Below are 18,093 nucleotides of genomic sequence, written 5' to 3'. Positions count from 1 at the left end.
TGGATCTCTTATGACCAGTAATAGCTAGAAACCAGCTATCAAACTGGATTTTGCATCAAGGATGAGAAAGAAAATAGAGAAATACGGTTGCTACCAGTGTTGGGGAAAGTTACTTTTACAAATAATGCATTCCAATATTGCGTCACTCCCTGAAAAAGTAACTGTGTTACTTAGTAAAAGTAACTCAGATATTTTCCTTGTAAACTAAAAAGTAATCCGTTACTATACTAGTCATTTGAAAAAGTAATCTGATTACGTAACTCGCGTTACTTGCGTTACCCTCAACCCTGGTTGCTACGTCATGAAATGAAAACTAAATTTGATATAGCCTATTTCTGATACATTTTTTGAAATAATTTTTTTTTTCTAAAAGCAAAACTGTAGGGCTATAAACGTACATACTGAACTAACGGATAGGCTAATGTTGATTTCCAATGTTAAACCTCTTTATAGGCTATTATTTCTTTTTAATTGTGAAAGTAATTGTATATTCGCAGCTTGCCAGTGTCGGATTTCATTAATGTGAAACAAATTGACAGACTAATTACAGATGCTTGTTTTTAACGCTCTCGACCCCAGAGACTCGTGTTTGCCAAACTAACTTTATTCATGTGAGGGACGGCTTCTCTTGGGAAAGCGCTGGAGATTTCCGCTGGTTTTCGTCGTTTCCAGCTGACAAAATGACTTCCAGATAGACCGAGCCGAATGCGAGGAAAGTGGATCAGCACATGTTTACCGCTCAGAGGACACGGTTTGTTTAGTAGCCTATATCATTTAATGAGGACGCCACAGCAATGACAGAGTCTGAATCCGAGTCATGGAGTGTGTTACAGTGTTTCCAGAGCAGACGGTCAGTCAGCTGAAGGCTGTTTGGCAGAGATGGGCTCAGTGACCTCAGCTTTCAGCAGGTCTCGCAACACGTTGGTCAAAGTGGGTTCGGAGCCGCAGAAAGATCCGGACGGGAAAACGCGGAGTGGGTCCGGTGTGATGGCAAAGCAAACTAGCAAACAACCGCTGGAGCGGAAAACAACCGGCGCCTCCAGAGCAAACACGCCACAAACTCCTGCGTCTGCTACAGGTGAGTTTCTGTCAGCTTCTGTCATCATTCATATCCGTATGAAGGTGGATTTAGAGAGTGGATTAAAGCATACAAAGCGGAAATGGTTCGAGTTATGTTTTTGTTATAATTGTTTTGTTTAATTACAGCAGCCCCAAAAGTAGAACTAGCCTACTTGGAGTCTTAAAGGGATAATTCACCCAAAAATGAAAACGTGATGTTTATCTGCTTACCCTCAGAGCATCCAAGATGTAGGTGACTTTGTTTCTTCAGTAGAACACATTTGATGATTTTTAACTCCAGCCGTTGCAGTCTGTCAGTCGTATAATGCATGGCAATGGTAACAAAATCTATGAGAGTAAAAAAAAACATGCACAGACAGATCCAAATTAAACCCTGCGGCTCGTGACGACACATTGATGTCCTAAGACACGAAACGTTCGGTTTTTGCCAGAAACCGAACAGTATTTAAATCATTTTTGACCTCTAATACACCACTATGTCCAACTGTCTTTGGGCGCGCGCACGGCATCCGGTGCGTGAGGTGTGTACGCGCTCTGGCGTAGTTTACACAAGCGCCGGAAGTGATCTCTCGCGGGTATACGTCACTCATTGTTTACACAGTGCACAAACATTGTAGGTACGACGGCTAATCAAAATGGTACTTACTTGCGCTTATCCGGATTGTTCAAACCGACTTAAAACTAAAAGATTACGTTCTCTCGCGCGAACTCATTCGGGAGTGGTGACTTTCCACGTATTCCCAACTTCTGAGCCTGCTCGCCTGAAGTTATGGTTGATTGCTCTTCGGCTGGATATCAACACGCCCATTAACGTAAACTACGCCAGAGCGTGTACACACCTCATGCACCGGATCGTGCACGCGCCCTAAGACAGTTGGACAGTGGTGTATTAGAGGTAAAAAATGATATAAATACTGTTCGGTTTCTGGCACAAACCAATCGTTTCGTGTCTTAGGACATCAATGTGTCGTCACGAGCCGCAGGGTTTAATTTGGATTTGTCTGTGCATGTTTTTTTTACTCTCATAGATTTTGTTACCATTGCCATGCATTATACGACTGATAGACTGCAACAGCTGGAGGTAAAAATCATCAAATGTGTTCTACTGAATAAACAAAGTCACCTACATCTTGGATGCTCTTGAGGGTAAGCAGATAAACATTAAATTTTCATTTTTAGATGAACTATCCCTTTAAGACATTTATAAAGGTCATTGCATTACATATCAAAATATCAAACCAAAACAAAATGGAATTCTTCCAAAAGAGTTGTTCACCCAGGTTTTGCAATTACTTTTAGGGTCACGTGACGGTTAGGCTTATTGTTTGGTCATTGACAGAACAGTTTGGCTAATATCATGTCTGACATGTAACTGTGAAAATTCTTATAGGCTGAAATAGTTTTTTTTTCTTTTTCTTTTTCTTTTTAATAAATAGTGAAATTTAATATATATTTAGAATATTCAGAAAACAATTCGTACCAAAATGACTTTTTACACTGAAAATATTTTCAATTTATGAAAGATTTAATTTGTGAGACTTAAAGTGTATATATATGTGTGCTTTAATAAAGGCTTTTGAAGACTTAAAGTTATTTAAAAATAATACATAAATCATATATTAAAGCTGCAGTCCGTAACTTTTTTTGGTTAAAAATGATCCGAAATCAATATTTGAGCAAGTACATAACCAGCCAGTGTTCAAAACTATCGCCTTACTTTAGCCCGATTCACAACGGTCAGCTTATAATAATGTTTTCTAATTTGAGTGGTACAGGTAGGTTTTCGCGGGAAGAAATTCGAGCGTGGCGCTGCGTCATTACGTCACGTCTGTAAACATAAAGAAGTTGTCCCGGCTACATGTGAGGATCCTGCAGGTGGCCGATCGTTTATAGCCTTTTCTCACAGCAGCTAGAATAATTAAATTTATCATTTTGATGGCGGATTGTAATCCAGAAAGGATTGTGCGTTTATGAAACGCATGTGAATTAAATTATATTCCAATTATAAATGTGCTTCTGATTACAGATAGCCTGGGATTACAAAGATTTGTATTTTAAAGACAACCAGTTCGAAGGGAGCATAATTTGCTTTTTGGGTTAAAATAATTTCTTAATATGAAATTCGAATAGTATGACAATTAGAGATTAGACTGTACAGAAATCTACTCGCTTATACACACTTTACTCATAGTCACGCAATGCTGAAGTTGTTAAAATTAATCATTTGAGAATAAAGTACAACAATAATAATTTGCATGGTATGATGTGATATGAGCTAACCGATCTTTAGATTTAATCACTATTGTAGCACGATTTATTGTAATGCTGTTTTTCCTCAGTTGGTCAGAACAAACGTAGCAGACTTGTTACTTGTTCAGATGGCAATATACAGTGAAAATTCTTATTTGGGTCAAAAATCCCAAGATTTAGGCTAGAATCTGTGATTGCGAAGTACAGTAAATATCCACACCGGTGCGGTGACTGACTGCCACACACACACATACTCCTCAAAACATTAGATTCATCCGCGCTGGAGCCGTGCCGCCGCACAACCCACGCAAGCTAGATAATTCCACAAACAGCTGCAATTGCAGGTTTTCAAACAGAGATGGCGGGCAAAACTTGCGGACTGCAGCTTTAAATAAGCAGTTCATTTAAAAAAAAATATTATCAATGATACTTTCAAAAAGTACTTTATTAATGGTCAAGAATTGAGTTCTTCATCAACTGCGATACATGCTCTGACACAATTTTGGACGCTTGTGTGACAAGGTCAATACGTTGTTGACCTTTGACCTTCTCTGAAAAAGCATGTTGAAAATGTGTGGCTAATCATGACTCAAAAATGACTGATTTATGTTTGTAATTTAGTAAAAATATTTTTTATTCATTTATTTGTTTTTGTGAAAATAAGATTGTTATACAAGTTATGATTGGCTATCTTAATAATTTTTTTATCAACATTAATATATTTTTAAGTGAGCTCAAGTGTCCAGATCCTCTTTTGGGGTTCACTGTATTAATCTGCCTCTATTATGTAATTGTGGAATTGAAGCGCATGCCTTCATGAGACGGGTGGGAAACAGGTGTCTGCTCATTTTGGGTCAAAAATGGGGGTGATAGCGGCCATTTATCTGCACATTAGAGAGTTCAGGCACTTCTGCGGAACAGATGAGAAAAACGCTTCATAATGGGATGATCAATGATGTGCCGCTGCGATTCTTTTGAAGGGTCCAGATCCGTGTTTGAACTCTTTGATGTTAGAATAACAGTCCTCATGATGCTTTATATAGCACAAGTGTTTTTCAGAGATGGATTTTTACACAAGTCTAAAATGGACATAACCATGCAAGCTTATTTTTATGATTTCAGTCTGCTGTTGAAAATATATGTATAAAGGTTTATTTAGCACATTTATAAGATACACTACCTTTCAAAAACTTGGAGTCTGTAAGATTTCTTAATGTTTTTTAATTAAGTCTCTTATACTGACAAAGGCTGCAGTCATTTAAAAAAAATACAGTAACTACAGTAATATTGTGAAATATTATTACAATTTAAAATAACTGTTTTCATTTTAAAATATACTTTTTCCTGTGATCAAAGCTGAATTTTCAGCATCATTACTCCAGTCTTCAGTGTCACAGGATCCTTCAGAAATCATTCGAATATTCAGATTTGCTGCTCAAGAAACACTTATTATTATTATTATTATTAATGTTTATAATAATAGTATATTTGTTTAATAATAAACAATAATAACGATCAATTATTTGGTTGTGTTGCTTAAAATTTTTGTGCATTTTATTTCGCGAATCTTCAGCTAATAGAAAGTTCAAAAGAACAACATTTATTTGATATCTTTTGCAACATTTATAAATGTCTTTACTGACATTTTAATCCGTTTAATCTGTCCTGCTGAATTAAATCAATTTCTTAAAAAAAAAAAAAGTTTTCTTCCCCAAACTTTTGAATGGTAGTGTATCTGCAAAGGTGAAGACCTCATCATAACAAAATATGAAAATGGATATTATACTTAAAGAAAATAATATCTTTTAAGTGACTTTTCCGGCCTGTTCCAAGTTTTTAAGAAGTCCTTTTTTGATATCCCACTTCTCTGTCCCCTTTTCACCTGACCGCTAAAGGAAGAAGTGACCCTCGAGGGTGACTAAAATATCACCTGTAGCTCTGTGTTTCATGGTTACCATGAAGCAGTGACAGTAAAGTCTCCCGCTGAGGTCCCTGAGAGGAAGGTTTTTCTCCCTCTACAGCGTCGCATCTCTAGAGAGTCACAGGTGGGGAGACACCAACCAACACAGTGACCGAATGTTACGTTTAGATCAAAACAAAACACCTGTAGCTCTGTGCTATGTTGTAAGAGCTGGAGGTGTGGTAAGGTGTCCCGAGTCCAAATTTTACAGTACACCCTTAAACATAAAGGTTCTTCATTGCCAACTTTGGTTCCATGATGAACCTTTAACATCCATGGAAACTTTCCTTTATTTTTTCACGTTATAGTGTGTACAAAAAAAAAAACCTTGGTAACACTCTACAATAAGGTTCATTAGTTAATATATTAACTAACATGAACTAACCATGAGCAATACATTTGTTACTGTATTTACTAATCTACGCTAATGTTAGTTAATAAAAATACAGATGTTCATGTTAGTTCACAGTGCATTAACTAATGTTAACAAGATTTTAATAATGTATTAGTAAATGTTGAAATTAACATTAACAAAGATTAATAAACGCTGTATAAGTGCAGTTCATTATTAGTTCATGTTAACTAATGTAGTTAACTAATGAACCTTATTGTAAAGTGTTACCATAAACATAAAGGTTCTTCATTGCCAACTTTGGTTCCATGATGAACCTTTAACATCCATGGAAACTTTCCTTTATTTTTTCACTTTATAGTGTGTACAAAAAAAAAAAAAACCTTCTTTAGATTATAAAAATGTTCTTTACACTAAGAAAAAGGGGTTCTCTTAAGAACTTTTTTTGGGAAACCAAAAATGGTTCTTCTAAGACATTGCTGCAAAAAAAAAAAAAAAAAAACTTTTGAAAGCTTTATTTTTAGGAGTGCGTTATGCTAATGAACCTTATTGTAAAGTGTTACCACTTTAGTTTATAAAAATGTACTTTACACTAAGAAAAAGGGGTTCTCTTAAGAACTTTTTTTGGGAAACCAAAAATGGTTCTTCTAAGACATTGCTGCAAAAAAAAAAAACTTTTGAAAGCTTTATTTTTAGGAGTGCGTTATGTGGCCTGTCACATTTCAACTCAAGCAGTCTGTGTCGTTCCTGCATGTCTGAGGATGAGACAGACACCTGCTATGAATAATTAGGGCTTTGTTATTTAAATAATGAGTGATGTGTGTGAACATTGTAACTTGCATTTTCAAACTTTTTTTAATTACTAAAACTGGCAGTGGCATTATACAATAATTATATAAAACAATAAATACAGTAACTTAATTTCATGATTCTGAGAAAGTTTAAAGGGGTCATGAACTGAGAAATCTACATTCTTTTGATCTTTTGACAGGTTATTGTACTATAAAAGCATCCTGTAAGTTTCAGAACTCGAAACTTTCTCGTTAGTCTAAAAATAGCTTATATTGAAGGCAGTCTGCCAAAACGACAGCTTTTGGAATGTTCTACTCTATGATGTAATAGTGTGAATAAACACTGCCTCCGCAGAAGATGATCAACGCCTGCTTCTACATCACTGCCTGTTTAGCCCCAACCACCGATTCTACATCACTGCCTGTTTAGACCCGCCCACCGATTCTACATCACTGCCTGTTTAGACCCGCCCGACCCAGCGACCGTTTCAACATCACTGCCTGTTTAGCCCCAACCACCGATTCTACATCACTGCCTGTTTAGCCCCAACCACCGATTCTACATCACTGCCTGTTTAGACCCGCCCACCGATTCTACATTACAGCCTGTTTAGACCCGCCCACCGATTCTCACATGTAGTGTTTACGAGAGAGGCAAATGCGCAGATCTACACAGAAACAAAATGATACAGTGCCAAGCTGTGGAAAAACTCTTTGCATTGCCTTCCTTTTGATCCCAATGTTGGGAAAGAGTAGATTAACCTTATTTTTAATGAAGATCCAGACCGAGTCAGTAAGGTCCTTGGTCCTTTGTTCACTTCATTTTACTGTGCATTCATTTACAAGCATGGCAATTCGACACTGGATTTTCAGAAAGATTGAAACTATTTTTAGTAATGGAAAACATGTTACTATGGCATATTCTACATTTTACAATGTAGTTGCTAAGGGAACATTTCTCTTTTTAATTTAGTTTAACTTGATGTAGAAAAATAACGAAAACTGAAATGTAATTAATAACTATATTTTCAAAAATTTGTATCATTTAAAAAAATGATACAAATAAAATAAGATAAAAGCAGAATGAGACAAAACAAAAAAAAACGTTAACTATGGGTTTGACAGTAATTTTGTGTTATTGACAGTCCGTTTAGTCATAATACGAATAATAATATTAGCAAATAACCCTTATTTGTCTTAGTAGGCTGCTATAGGCTCATTTTCGCTCTCTCTTTTTTCAGAATCTGAACCGAATCCAATTAGTGATTTTATGTTAGTATCCATCAGTAAAAGATCATTTAATCTTTTTAATTAACATTCATGTAATTTCAGCGCATTTCCGCTCTGTCTGAGACATTCACACACAACACATACTATAAACACTAGAAATAAACGGTTAGTGTGGATTGTATATGTTCACAGTGAACATGAGCTCCAGATTTTGTCACGTTGCATTACATTAACCTCAGGATCTATTCAATGCTGTGGGAAAAAGCCTTGGCTGGTTGCCTAGTGACCAGCATTCACAATAGAGACATCATAATCATGAGCTGACCTCACGCACAAACACAAACAAGCTCACAACTTCAGCGATGACTGGAAGCTCATTAAAGCTCTTTCAGGAAAGACCAGACAAGATTTGATTGCCACTATAAGAATCTCAGCTACTAAACAGCACACCAAATCAACTAACATCTTCATATGCATTAATTAAAGCTATGAATAATATCTTAATTTATCTGGAGAAGAAGAACCGTTTCCCAGATATGTGACTCTGATGCAAGCAATGGTAGAATGGGACCTGAATTCACTCTCCGCTGTTTTTTGTGGGTGGTGGTATAGTGGTTAATGCTTATAGGGTTTAATGCTAATCACAAATTCTATTCTATTCTATTCTGTTCTATTCATGGTTAACATATTAATTGTACATTAATCTTACAGATTTGGCTTCTGTTTTTAATAGGAATTAATGTTAATGCTAAAATATATTAAAATAGAATAATAATATTTCAAAATATTACAGTTGTTACTGTATTCCTTAATCAAATAAATATAGCCCTGAAGATTTAAAGACATTTAATAACATTCCAAAAATATTAATAAATATTTTAATAAAAATTCCTAAATTAATTAATAAGTTAATTTATTATATTAAATATATGTATTTTATGATACACACAATAATATACACTGCTCAAACAAATTAAAGGAACACTTTGAAAATGCATCAGATCTCAATGGGGAGATCTGGGGAAAAATATCATGCTGGATATCTATACTGATATGGACTGCGTGATGTGTTAGGAACGAAAGGATGCCACATCATTTGATGGAAATTAAAATGATCAACCTACAGAGGGCTGAATTCAAACACACTCCAAAAAGCAAAGTGAAAAAATTATGATGCCGCTAGAAGCTAGTCCATTTTGCTGAAATTTCATTGCAGTAACTCAAAATGGTACTCAGTAGTTTGTATGGCCCCCACGTGCCTGACAACGTCGGGGCATGCTCCTAATGAGACGACGGATTGTGTCCTGGGGTATTTCCTCCCAAAACTGGACCAGGGCATCACTGAGCTCCTGGACAGTTTGAGGTGCAACATAATGTCCCAGAGGTGTTCTTCAGGCGAGCGTGGGGGCCATTCAATGGTATAAATTCCTTCATCCTGCATACTCTCGCCACATGAGGCCGGGGATTGTCGTGCACCAGGAGGAACCCAGGACCCAGGTGTAGGGTCTGACAATGGGTCCAAGGATTTCATCCAGATACCTAATGGCAGTCAGGGTGCCATTGTCTAGCCTGTAAAGTTCTGTACGTCCCTCCATGGATATGCCTCCCCAGACCATCACTGACCCACCACCAAACCGGTCCTGCTGAACGATGTTACAGGCATCAAAACGTTCTCCACGGCTTCTGCAGACCCTTTCACGTCTGTCACATGTGCTCAGGGTGAACCTGCTCTCATCTGTGAAAAGCACAGGGCTCCAGTGGCGGACCCACCAATTCTGGTGTTCAATGGCGAATGCCAATCCAGCTCCACGGTGCCGGGCAGTGAGCACAGGGCCCACTAGAGGACGTCGGGCCTCAGGCCACCCTCATGAAGTCTGTTTCTGATTGTTTGGTCAGACACATTCACACCACTGGCCTGCTGGAGGTCATTTTGTAAGCTCATCCTGTTCCTCCTTGCACAAAGGAGCAGATACTGGTCCTGCTGATGGGTTAAGGACCTTCTACGGCCCTGTCCAGCTCTCCTAGAGTAACTGCCTGTCTCCTGGAATCTCCTCCTTGCTCTTGAGACTGTGCTGGGAGACACAGCAAACCTTCTGGCAATGGTACTATATTGATGTGCCATCCTGGAGCAGTTGGACTGCCTGTGCAACCTCTGTAGGGTCCAGGTATCGCCTCATGCTACCAGTAAGTGACACTGACCCAAGCCAAATGCAAAACTATTGAAAAAAAGTCAGAAAAGATGAGTAGGGAAAAAATGTCAGTGGCCTCCACCTGTAAATCCATTCCTGTTTTGGGGGTCGTCTCATTGTTGCCCATCTAGTGCACCTGTTGTTAATTTCATTAACACCAAAAGCAGCTGAAACTGATTACTACTGCTACTTAACTGACCAGTGCCCGTATTCACAAAATAATATTTGTCCCTCATGAGGGAATTTTGTTTTGGGCAATACAGGTAAAACTGCACAACAAAGTACCAACATCAATAATAACAATCACACAGTTGTGTCCCCTGAATCAGAGTTTAACAGCCTTGTAGCCAAAGCAACAAAATATTTTTTATAGCGGTTATATCTAGACATCAGAGTACGAAAACTTCGACCAGATGGAAGTTATTCAAATTCTTGCTGAAGCACATGAGAAGGGTCCCAAGTCATTTTCATTGCCTGTTTAAGAATAACCTTATTAAAAACAGACTGAAAATTCATCAAACTTTCACTGAAAGTTTATTATCCATAAACAAACCTAAATATTTGTATGAAGCAAGCTGTCTAACAGGCTTGTTGTTAGTCATGATAGGTGAGTGATTGCCTACTGATTTATAATCAAAGATCATTTCCTCTGTTTTACTAACATTAATTACAAGACTATGTTCTTTACTCCATAACACAAAGTCAGCAATCTCTGTAGTGTAACACTGAAGGTCCTCATCCTTGTACAAACGACCAAGAATGGCAGTATCATCTGAAAATTTAATGACAATATTCCCCGGAGGATGACTGTTATATTCAATTGTGTACAATGTAAATAAGAGTGGTGAACAAACACACCCCTGGGGAATACCAATACTAATGGGCCGACATTCTGAGAAAGTCTGCTTGATTCTTGTCTTATTGAACTTGTCTTATCCGTAAGAAATGCATGAAACCATTTAATGCTATATGGATTAACAGCCATACTATTTAGTTTGGAGAGCATAAGGTGTGGCTTCACGGTATAAAGCAGAGCTCAGATCGAGAAAAAGCAACCTGGCATAAGCCTTTGGATCCTCCAAATGTTTTAAAACATGATGCACCACAGTAAGGATCGCATCATCAGTGCCCCTGTTGATTTGATAAGCGAACTGATAAGGATCAAGGATCTTCCTTAAGCCTCCACACCATAATCCTCTCCAAACACTTCATCATAATACAAGTTAAGGCAACTGGGCGATAATCGTTGTACTCCTGAGGACTAGGTCTCTTTGGAACTGGTATTATAATTGATTTTTTCCAAATAGCTGGTATAATATGTAGATCAATAGACCTCTGAAAAATATCCACCCATGCTGGGACTAGTTCCTCTGCAAAAGTTTTTAAAATAGAAACAGAAAGTCCATCCGGCCCAATTTGCCTTTTTAATGTCAAAAACTTTAAAAACTTTAACAACATCATTCATAGTCATTTGAGGTTTTGATACAGAATCTTACCACTAAGAGTTCTCCTAAGTAGCAGTAAAAGTTTTTAGCTAAGAGTTTTCTTTTAAAACCTATTCACAAAGCTTCTGAGACAAACTTTTACTAAGGAATAGAGAGAAGTCTTAAGCTAAGAGTAAGGGCGGGGTTGACCTTGTTGCAATGGGTGATGTCAGCATGCTTGCTTACTATGCACACAGTGATTGGCTGATAGTCTCTGTCAGAGATTTATTCATAGAAATATTGTAGAGCGCAATATTATGTTGCCATATTCAAATAAAGGTTTTAAAATGCAGGCTTAGTGTCACTAATTAAGCGAAATATATGTACAGTTATATGTTCAGCTAATTGTCAGCCTGTATGCTTCTTGTAAAAAATTAGTGAGTATGCATATACTCCGGCAACAGCCATTTTAGGAATAGTTTGTGGTTTGGTCTTAGTGACTTAGGCGTCCTCTTCACTACTCCTAACGTTTCACAGATTTAGGAGCTAGTTTTAGTGCTAAAACGCTTTGTGAAATACTCTTAGAGCAAAAATGTAGGAGTCGTGAATTTAAGATTTTCATCTAAATTGGTGAGTTATGAGCTACTTTTAGCCTTAAGATGTTTTGTGAATACAGGCCCTGATCAATATATTCCAGGAGTACAATACTCCAATTAAAAAGTGTTCCTTTAATTTTTTTGAGCAGTGTATTTTATGAAACTAGTGAATAAATCAGAATAAATATTATAATAATAAATATACTAAAAAATACAGTAAGATGTCAACAAATTTTTTAGTTGAAAATGAATACTTTTTACTTCTAAAAAACATTATTATTAATTAAAAGAGACCATTTTAGAATACATAAATATACATTTTACAGTGACATACATGATCTTCTACTTAACACAGTATTTATGTATTCTGATATATTGTCTTCTATAACAAAGAATTGTTTTAAATAATACAATTTTATATAATTTGTCGCTTTTTATTACATATTTAAAGACAATGTGCAATTGTCTTTAAATATATGAATTAATTTAAATATATAATAAAGACAATTGACTTAATTAAATTATTATTTATAATTTTAATTATACCGTATATGCTTATACAGTTGAAAAATTAAGAGTTTTGTACTATATGATTGTTTAGTTATTATTATTATTTTTAATTTTTTTTTGGAGCTGAAGGGTTTTTCTGCTGTCTTCTCTTTAATCATTCCCTCAGACGTGAGACAGTCACGCATTAAACCGCCACTGAATCCTCAGGGGTTTGAGGTCGCCCAGTTTTTGAGCAGTGTATTTTATGAAACTAGTGAATAAATCAGAATAAATATTATAATAATAAATATACTAAAAAATACAGTAAGATGTCAACAAATTTTTTAGTTGAAAATGAATACTTTTTACTTCTAAAAAACATTATTATTAATTAAAAGAGACCATTTTAGAATACATAAATATACATTTTACAGTGACATACATGATCTTCTACTTAACACAGTATTTATGTATTCTGATATATTGTCTTCTATAACAAAGAATTGTTTTAAATAATACAATTTTATATAATTTGTCGCTTTTTATTACATATTTAAAGACAATGTGCAATTGTCTTTAAATATATGAATGAATTTAAATATATAATAAAGACAATTGACTTAATTAAATTATTATTTATAATTTTAATTATACCGTATATGCTTATACAGTTGAAAAATTAAGAGTTTTGTACTATATGATTGTTTAGTTATTATTATTATTTTTTATTTTTTTTTGGAGCTGAAGGGTTTGTCTGCTGTCTTCTCTTTAATCATTCCCTCAGACGTGAGACAGTCACGCATTAAACCGCCACTGAATCCTCAGGGGTTTGAGGTCGCCCAGCCCACTGTATTTAGACACAGACAAAAACATCAAAGCTCCAAAACCTCAGCTATTACTTCAGCACAATAGCTGAATAACATCTCGGCCTCCACCTGTCCATTCGTCTCAATGGTTTTCTCTCTTTTTTTAAAAACAACAGTCTTTGAATAGAAATGAATGATTCACGCTTTACCAAAATACACATAAACCTCACAGCCTTGGCCCAGCTAGACGCATTTCTGGGAATGTGTTCAACAAGTCCGCAGCGATTCGAAATTGGTTTGATTGCATTTCGATGATAAAATCACACGCGCACATCCTCACACGCGGGGGGACAAAGCTGCTTTTTTTTTTTCTTCAAATGTGCTTTGCGAGGGGCAGAGTGTGTTATGTTATGCATTGCTACACTAAGTGCTCTGTTGAGAGGGGACTCCCATTCAGCCGGGGAGGAAAAAATGAGACCGTGAGAGCGAAAGAGGACGAGAATGATAGAAAAAGAGAAATAGTGTCTCTCCTCTGAGAGTACAGCGTGAGAGCAGGTCAGGATAGAGAGATCTGACGAACCAGAGACAAAAGATTCGCGCACAACTTTGGGATTTACTCGCGAAATACAACACGAGAGAAAGAAAAGATGTCAGAAACGGACTCTAGAAAAAAGGGCTTCACCAAAGGCAGAAGTGCCACTTTCAGCATCGACGGCTTCAGCTTCACCATTGGTAAGAAACAAACAGCAGATGTACAGTAGAGTCAGTTGTTTTGTGCATCAGTGCTTATACAAACAGATGTGTTGATTTCAGGATGTGATGTGTGAGTGTTTGATTTCTGAAAAGACTCTTTCAGGTGAGCACAACTCCACGGTGCCATAGCAACCAGAGTAAGATGCACCTGACCACACACACACACACAATCAAACACAAACCTACTCAGAGCAAACTATTGTTTTTGCATGGCGTATAAGATTGAATGAATTCTCATTTAAGTATCAGCTTCATCTCTGATGTTTCTGTTACGGTTCTTTTACAGTAAGACAACAGTACATACAGAAGTCTAAAATAAATGAATTGTAGCCTGGAAATCTGGTTAGAATAGGGGATAATTTGAAGAGAAATGTTTGTGAAAACGCTGAAATGTGCATTATCTTGTTAATGTAAAAAAAAAAAAGAAAAGATGCAAATGCATGCATTACTTGTTACTATTGCTTACACTTAGACTTTTATTCAAATCTCTAACACCAAGTCAGTGTTATTATGGCATCGTTTATATATTATTATAGTATTTATTTGTATTTTAAATTAGCTTTTTATATTTTGAATATTCATTTTATTTTTACATTTTTACAGTGTTATATGCATTTTTATTACCTTTTTGTTTCCATTTATTTTTATTTCAATTAGTGTATTTTATTAGTTGTAGTTTATTTCATTTTTTTCAGTAATTGTGGTGCTTCGACTTACTTCAGTTAGTTGCCAAGGCAAGTTTTTGTTGTAATTTTTAAGTTATTCATTTATTATTTATATTTTATTTAAAGTAATAATTTAAAACATGTTAATCAGAACCAAAACAGATGTTTTTAGCAGGTACCAGCTGTAATGGCGCAGCTCTATTCTGGAAAAGGGGGCGGGGAGCAGCAGCTCATTTGCATTTAAAGAGACAGGCCCGAAAAACAGCGTGTTTCTGCTTCCACTCAAAATAGGCATTTTCAAAATGATATAATAAATGATCTGTGGAGTATTTTGAGCTGAAACTTCACAGACACATTCTGGGGACACCAGAGACTTATATTACATATTGTAAAAAGGGGCATAATGTGTCTCCTTTAATGTCAGGTTCACTTAAATAAAAAAAAGTTTTTAACCGTTTAGTTAATGATAACTGACTTTTCATGTCAGATTCTGAGCACAGTTTGAGACATCGCTGAGATGGCTTTAGAGGAGATGTGAGTGTTTTTCTCAACAGTGAAAGACAGAAAAGCAGGAAGCTTGAACAGAAGTCTCAGTTTGTTCTCCATTTAATTTCATTGCTGTCTAGGAGAAACAGATATTAGAGATATTAAAGAACCATCTAAAAGGGATTATTGCAAGGATATAGGGATCCATCATCTATTATACGGCTTATTAGAATACTCATACTAATTACAAAACCATATCATTTAAAAAATTTTTTATTAATATATGTATGTTTAATATAATATGTCTTTTTAGCTTCAATTTGTGTTTATTTCAATTTTATTATTATTTTTTTTTAGAAATGTTAAGAGTTTTAACTTAAATGTAATTCTGTTCATTGCCAACTTTGTTGCCATTTTAAAATTAAATTATTAGTCTAATGTTTGTTTTATTTTATTTCAGCTTTATTTCAATCACAGAAAACGATTTGTAATAGTTTTACTTAATGATAACAACACAAGTATTTAACTTCACTACACAGTTTGACCAATAAAAGAAAATGTAATAATAAAATAAATTAATGTTTTTACAGTTCATTACAATACTCGATTCTGATTGGTGATCATGATCAGATATTTTTGTGTAATAACCACTAAACCATATAACTTTAAAAAAAAAAATATATATTTTAAATATTTCTGTTTAGCTTTCATTTGGTTTTATTTTAGTTTTATTGTTAGTAATTTTAGTGCTTTAACTTAAACTTAATTCCATTAGTTGCCAACTTTTTTTGCCAGTTTTTTATTGTAAATTATTAGTCTAATATTTGTATTTAGTTTTATTTCAGCTTTATTTCAATTACAGAAAACGATTTCTATTTATTGATAACAACACAAGTATTTAACTTTGCCTCTCAACTCATCCTTTCAAAATCTAAATTTCAAATTAATCTGTCAAAAATCAAATTTGACAGATTATTAGAATACTCAATTCTGATTGGCCACTTGTGGTCATATATTGTTGTATAGCTAATAATCACTAAACTTTACAATTGCCATTGACCCAGGCAACTAGTTTGCACTAGTTTCATGTCTTCCTTCTTACATGATAACATCATTTAATCTCAAATCAGTATTTCATGTCCATAAGCTGCTCATTATCTTATTATCTCAAAATAAACGCATCGTGTCTGGATCCTGATCACCTTGTCGGGTTTATTTTGAGATAATGAGCACATTAATGAGGTACATGATTTTTCCATACACACCATCCTGTCGATCGGACGTTTTTTCTGAGAAACACCCACCCACGTGGGAGGACAGCGGTCAGGAAAGGTGTTATGATGGAAACATCAGAGGTGTTAGATGCTTTTTTTACTGTCTGTCTCGATGCTTTTATAGAAGGAAGCTCCTTACGTGCAAAACTCTTTATTTAACTAATGCACTTTTAATACTGTAGATAAACTAGTTAACCATCATACAAGATCACAGCAGGGAATCTCACATCATAATGCTTTATGGTTTTTTCAAACATCTGCCTGTCGTCATGGTTACGCAGCCCAGCAATCAATTGTTCAGTGTGCTTTTTTTTGACTAGTAACCCCAACTAGCCTCCTAGGACACCCTAAAGCAACTCGCATAGCAATATACAAAAAACACCTTCATCTGGAAAAGCCGTTTATTATAAATTAAAAATAAGTAAATAGAAATGTTTGCCCTTCTCATTATAGCATCTCCGAAGACTTTCTTGTGGATCATGCTGATTTTCTCTGCCTTTTTTGTTCTTGTTCTTGTGTTATTTTTTACTAGAAGTGACTCACAGTACACTAACAACACCCTTCCAGTCCCCTACTGACCAAGACCCATTTGAAATCCTAATGAAAGGCTCATATAACAGTCGTTTAAAAGCAGGCTTCCACGCTTTTCCAGCAGCTCGCTTCATTATATTCACATTATGCAAAAAGACGCATTAAGAAAGGAGCCAAAAAAGATTTTAATGATGTATTTTACTAAGCCTCTGAAAAAAAACTTTCGAAAAAAGGTATTTTATGTTTTTTAGTGACACACACACACACACACACACACAGAAATGCCAGCATATAACTTATTCTCTCTCTGTTGTTCTCTGTAGTGGCTAATGAGGATGGGGAGACCAACAGCAGGCCGCTGGCGAGATTTGCACGTAAGTATGTGTTTATTATAAAGCAACAAATTCGCACTGCTCTACCTACATTTCATTTTTGTATAAATCTACATATTGTTTCATATTCAAAAGGGAAGGGCTGAAATGAAGTAGAAAGAGCACATTTACAATTACATTTATTCATATAACAGATGCTTTTATTCTACAAAGTGCTGCAGAAACACTTACAGCATGTCTTTACCACAGGGTTTGCACGGTCATGGAAAACTGAAACTTCCATTTCTAAAAAACATTGTCCAGTAATCACAATTTATGACTTGAAAAGTCATGGTAAACTCATGGAGATTCATTATTTAGAAAGCATGGAAACGTTACCAGAGCTGGAGTCTTCATCTTGTGGTTTTAAAGGGGTCATATGATGCGATTTTTCCTTTCTCTTTGGAGTGTTACAAGCTCTTGGTGCATAAAGAAGATCTGTAAAGTTGCAAAGACTAAAGTCTCAAATCCAAAGAGATATTCTTTATAAAAGTAAAGAGTCAGCCACGCCTACCTAAAACGGCTCGTTCGAACACGCCCCCACATATCTACGTCACGATGTGGGAAGATTTGCATAACGCCGCCCAAATGTTCATGCAAAGAAAGAAGGCGTAACTTTGATTCTCGCCGTAGTATTTTGTTGCCGTGTGTTTTGTTGTGAAAGCGAAACTACTTTGTTTGGTCTTCCAAAAGAGGACAATATCCGCTTTGTCATGCTTAAAGCTGATCCGTGCTGGTCGCTGAGGAAATACATCAACTTCGCGCTGTCAATCGCCGGATCAGCTTTCACCGTGGACGAAGCGGAGTCCAGCCCGGGGTCGTCACATGTGGTTGCCACAAGCCCGC

The 18,093-nt window shown here is 35.9% G+C and overlaps 1 protein-coding gene across 1 annotated transcript in view; it reads left to right on the top strand.

Annotated features, from left to right (window-relative positions):
• Positions 1-546: 546 nt before the first annotated feature.
• The window catches only part of LOC107600252 (calcium/calmodulin-dependent 3',5'-cyclic nucleotide phosphodiesterase 1C-like), an 88,379-nt gene continuing 70,832 nt past the window's right edge, over positions 547-18,093 (top strand). The window contains exons 1-2 of the mRNA XM_016292096.1: positions 547-1,078; positions 17,200-17,250. Of these exons, the coding sequence (XP_016147582.1) occupies positions 880-1,078; positions 17,200-17,250 (250 nt within the window). The 5' untranslated portion in view covers positions 547-879. The remainder of the gene's footprint in view (positions 1,079-17,199; positions 17,251-18,093) is intronic.

Source organism: Sinocyclocheilus grahami, unplaced genomic scaffold (genome assembly GCF_001515645.1).
Source record: "Sinocyclocheilus grahami isolate Dianchi unplaced genomic scaffold, SAMN03320097.WGS_v1.1 scaffold280.1, whole genome shotgun sequence".
NCBI classification, from domain to species: domain Eukaryota; kingdom Metazoa; phylum Chordata; class Actinopteri; order Cypriniformes; family Cyprinidae; genus Sinocyclocheilus; species Sinocyclocheilus grahami.
This window is presented reverse-complemented; position numbering and strand designations above follow the sequence as displayed.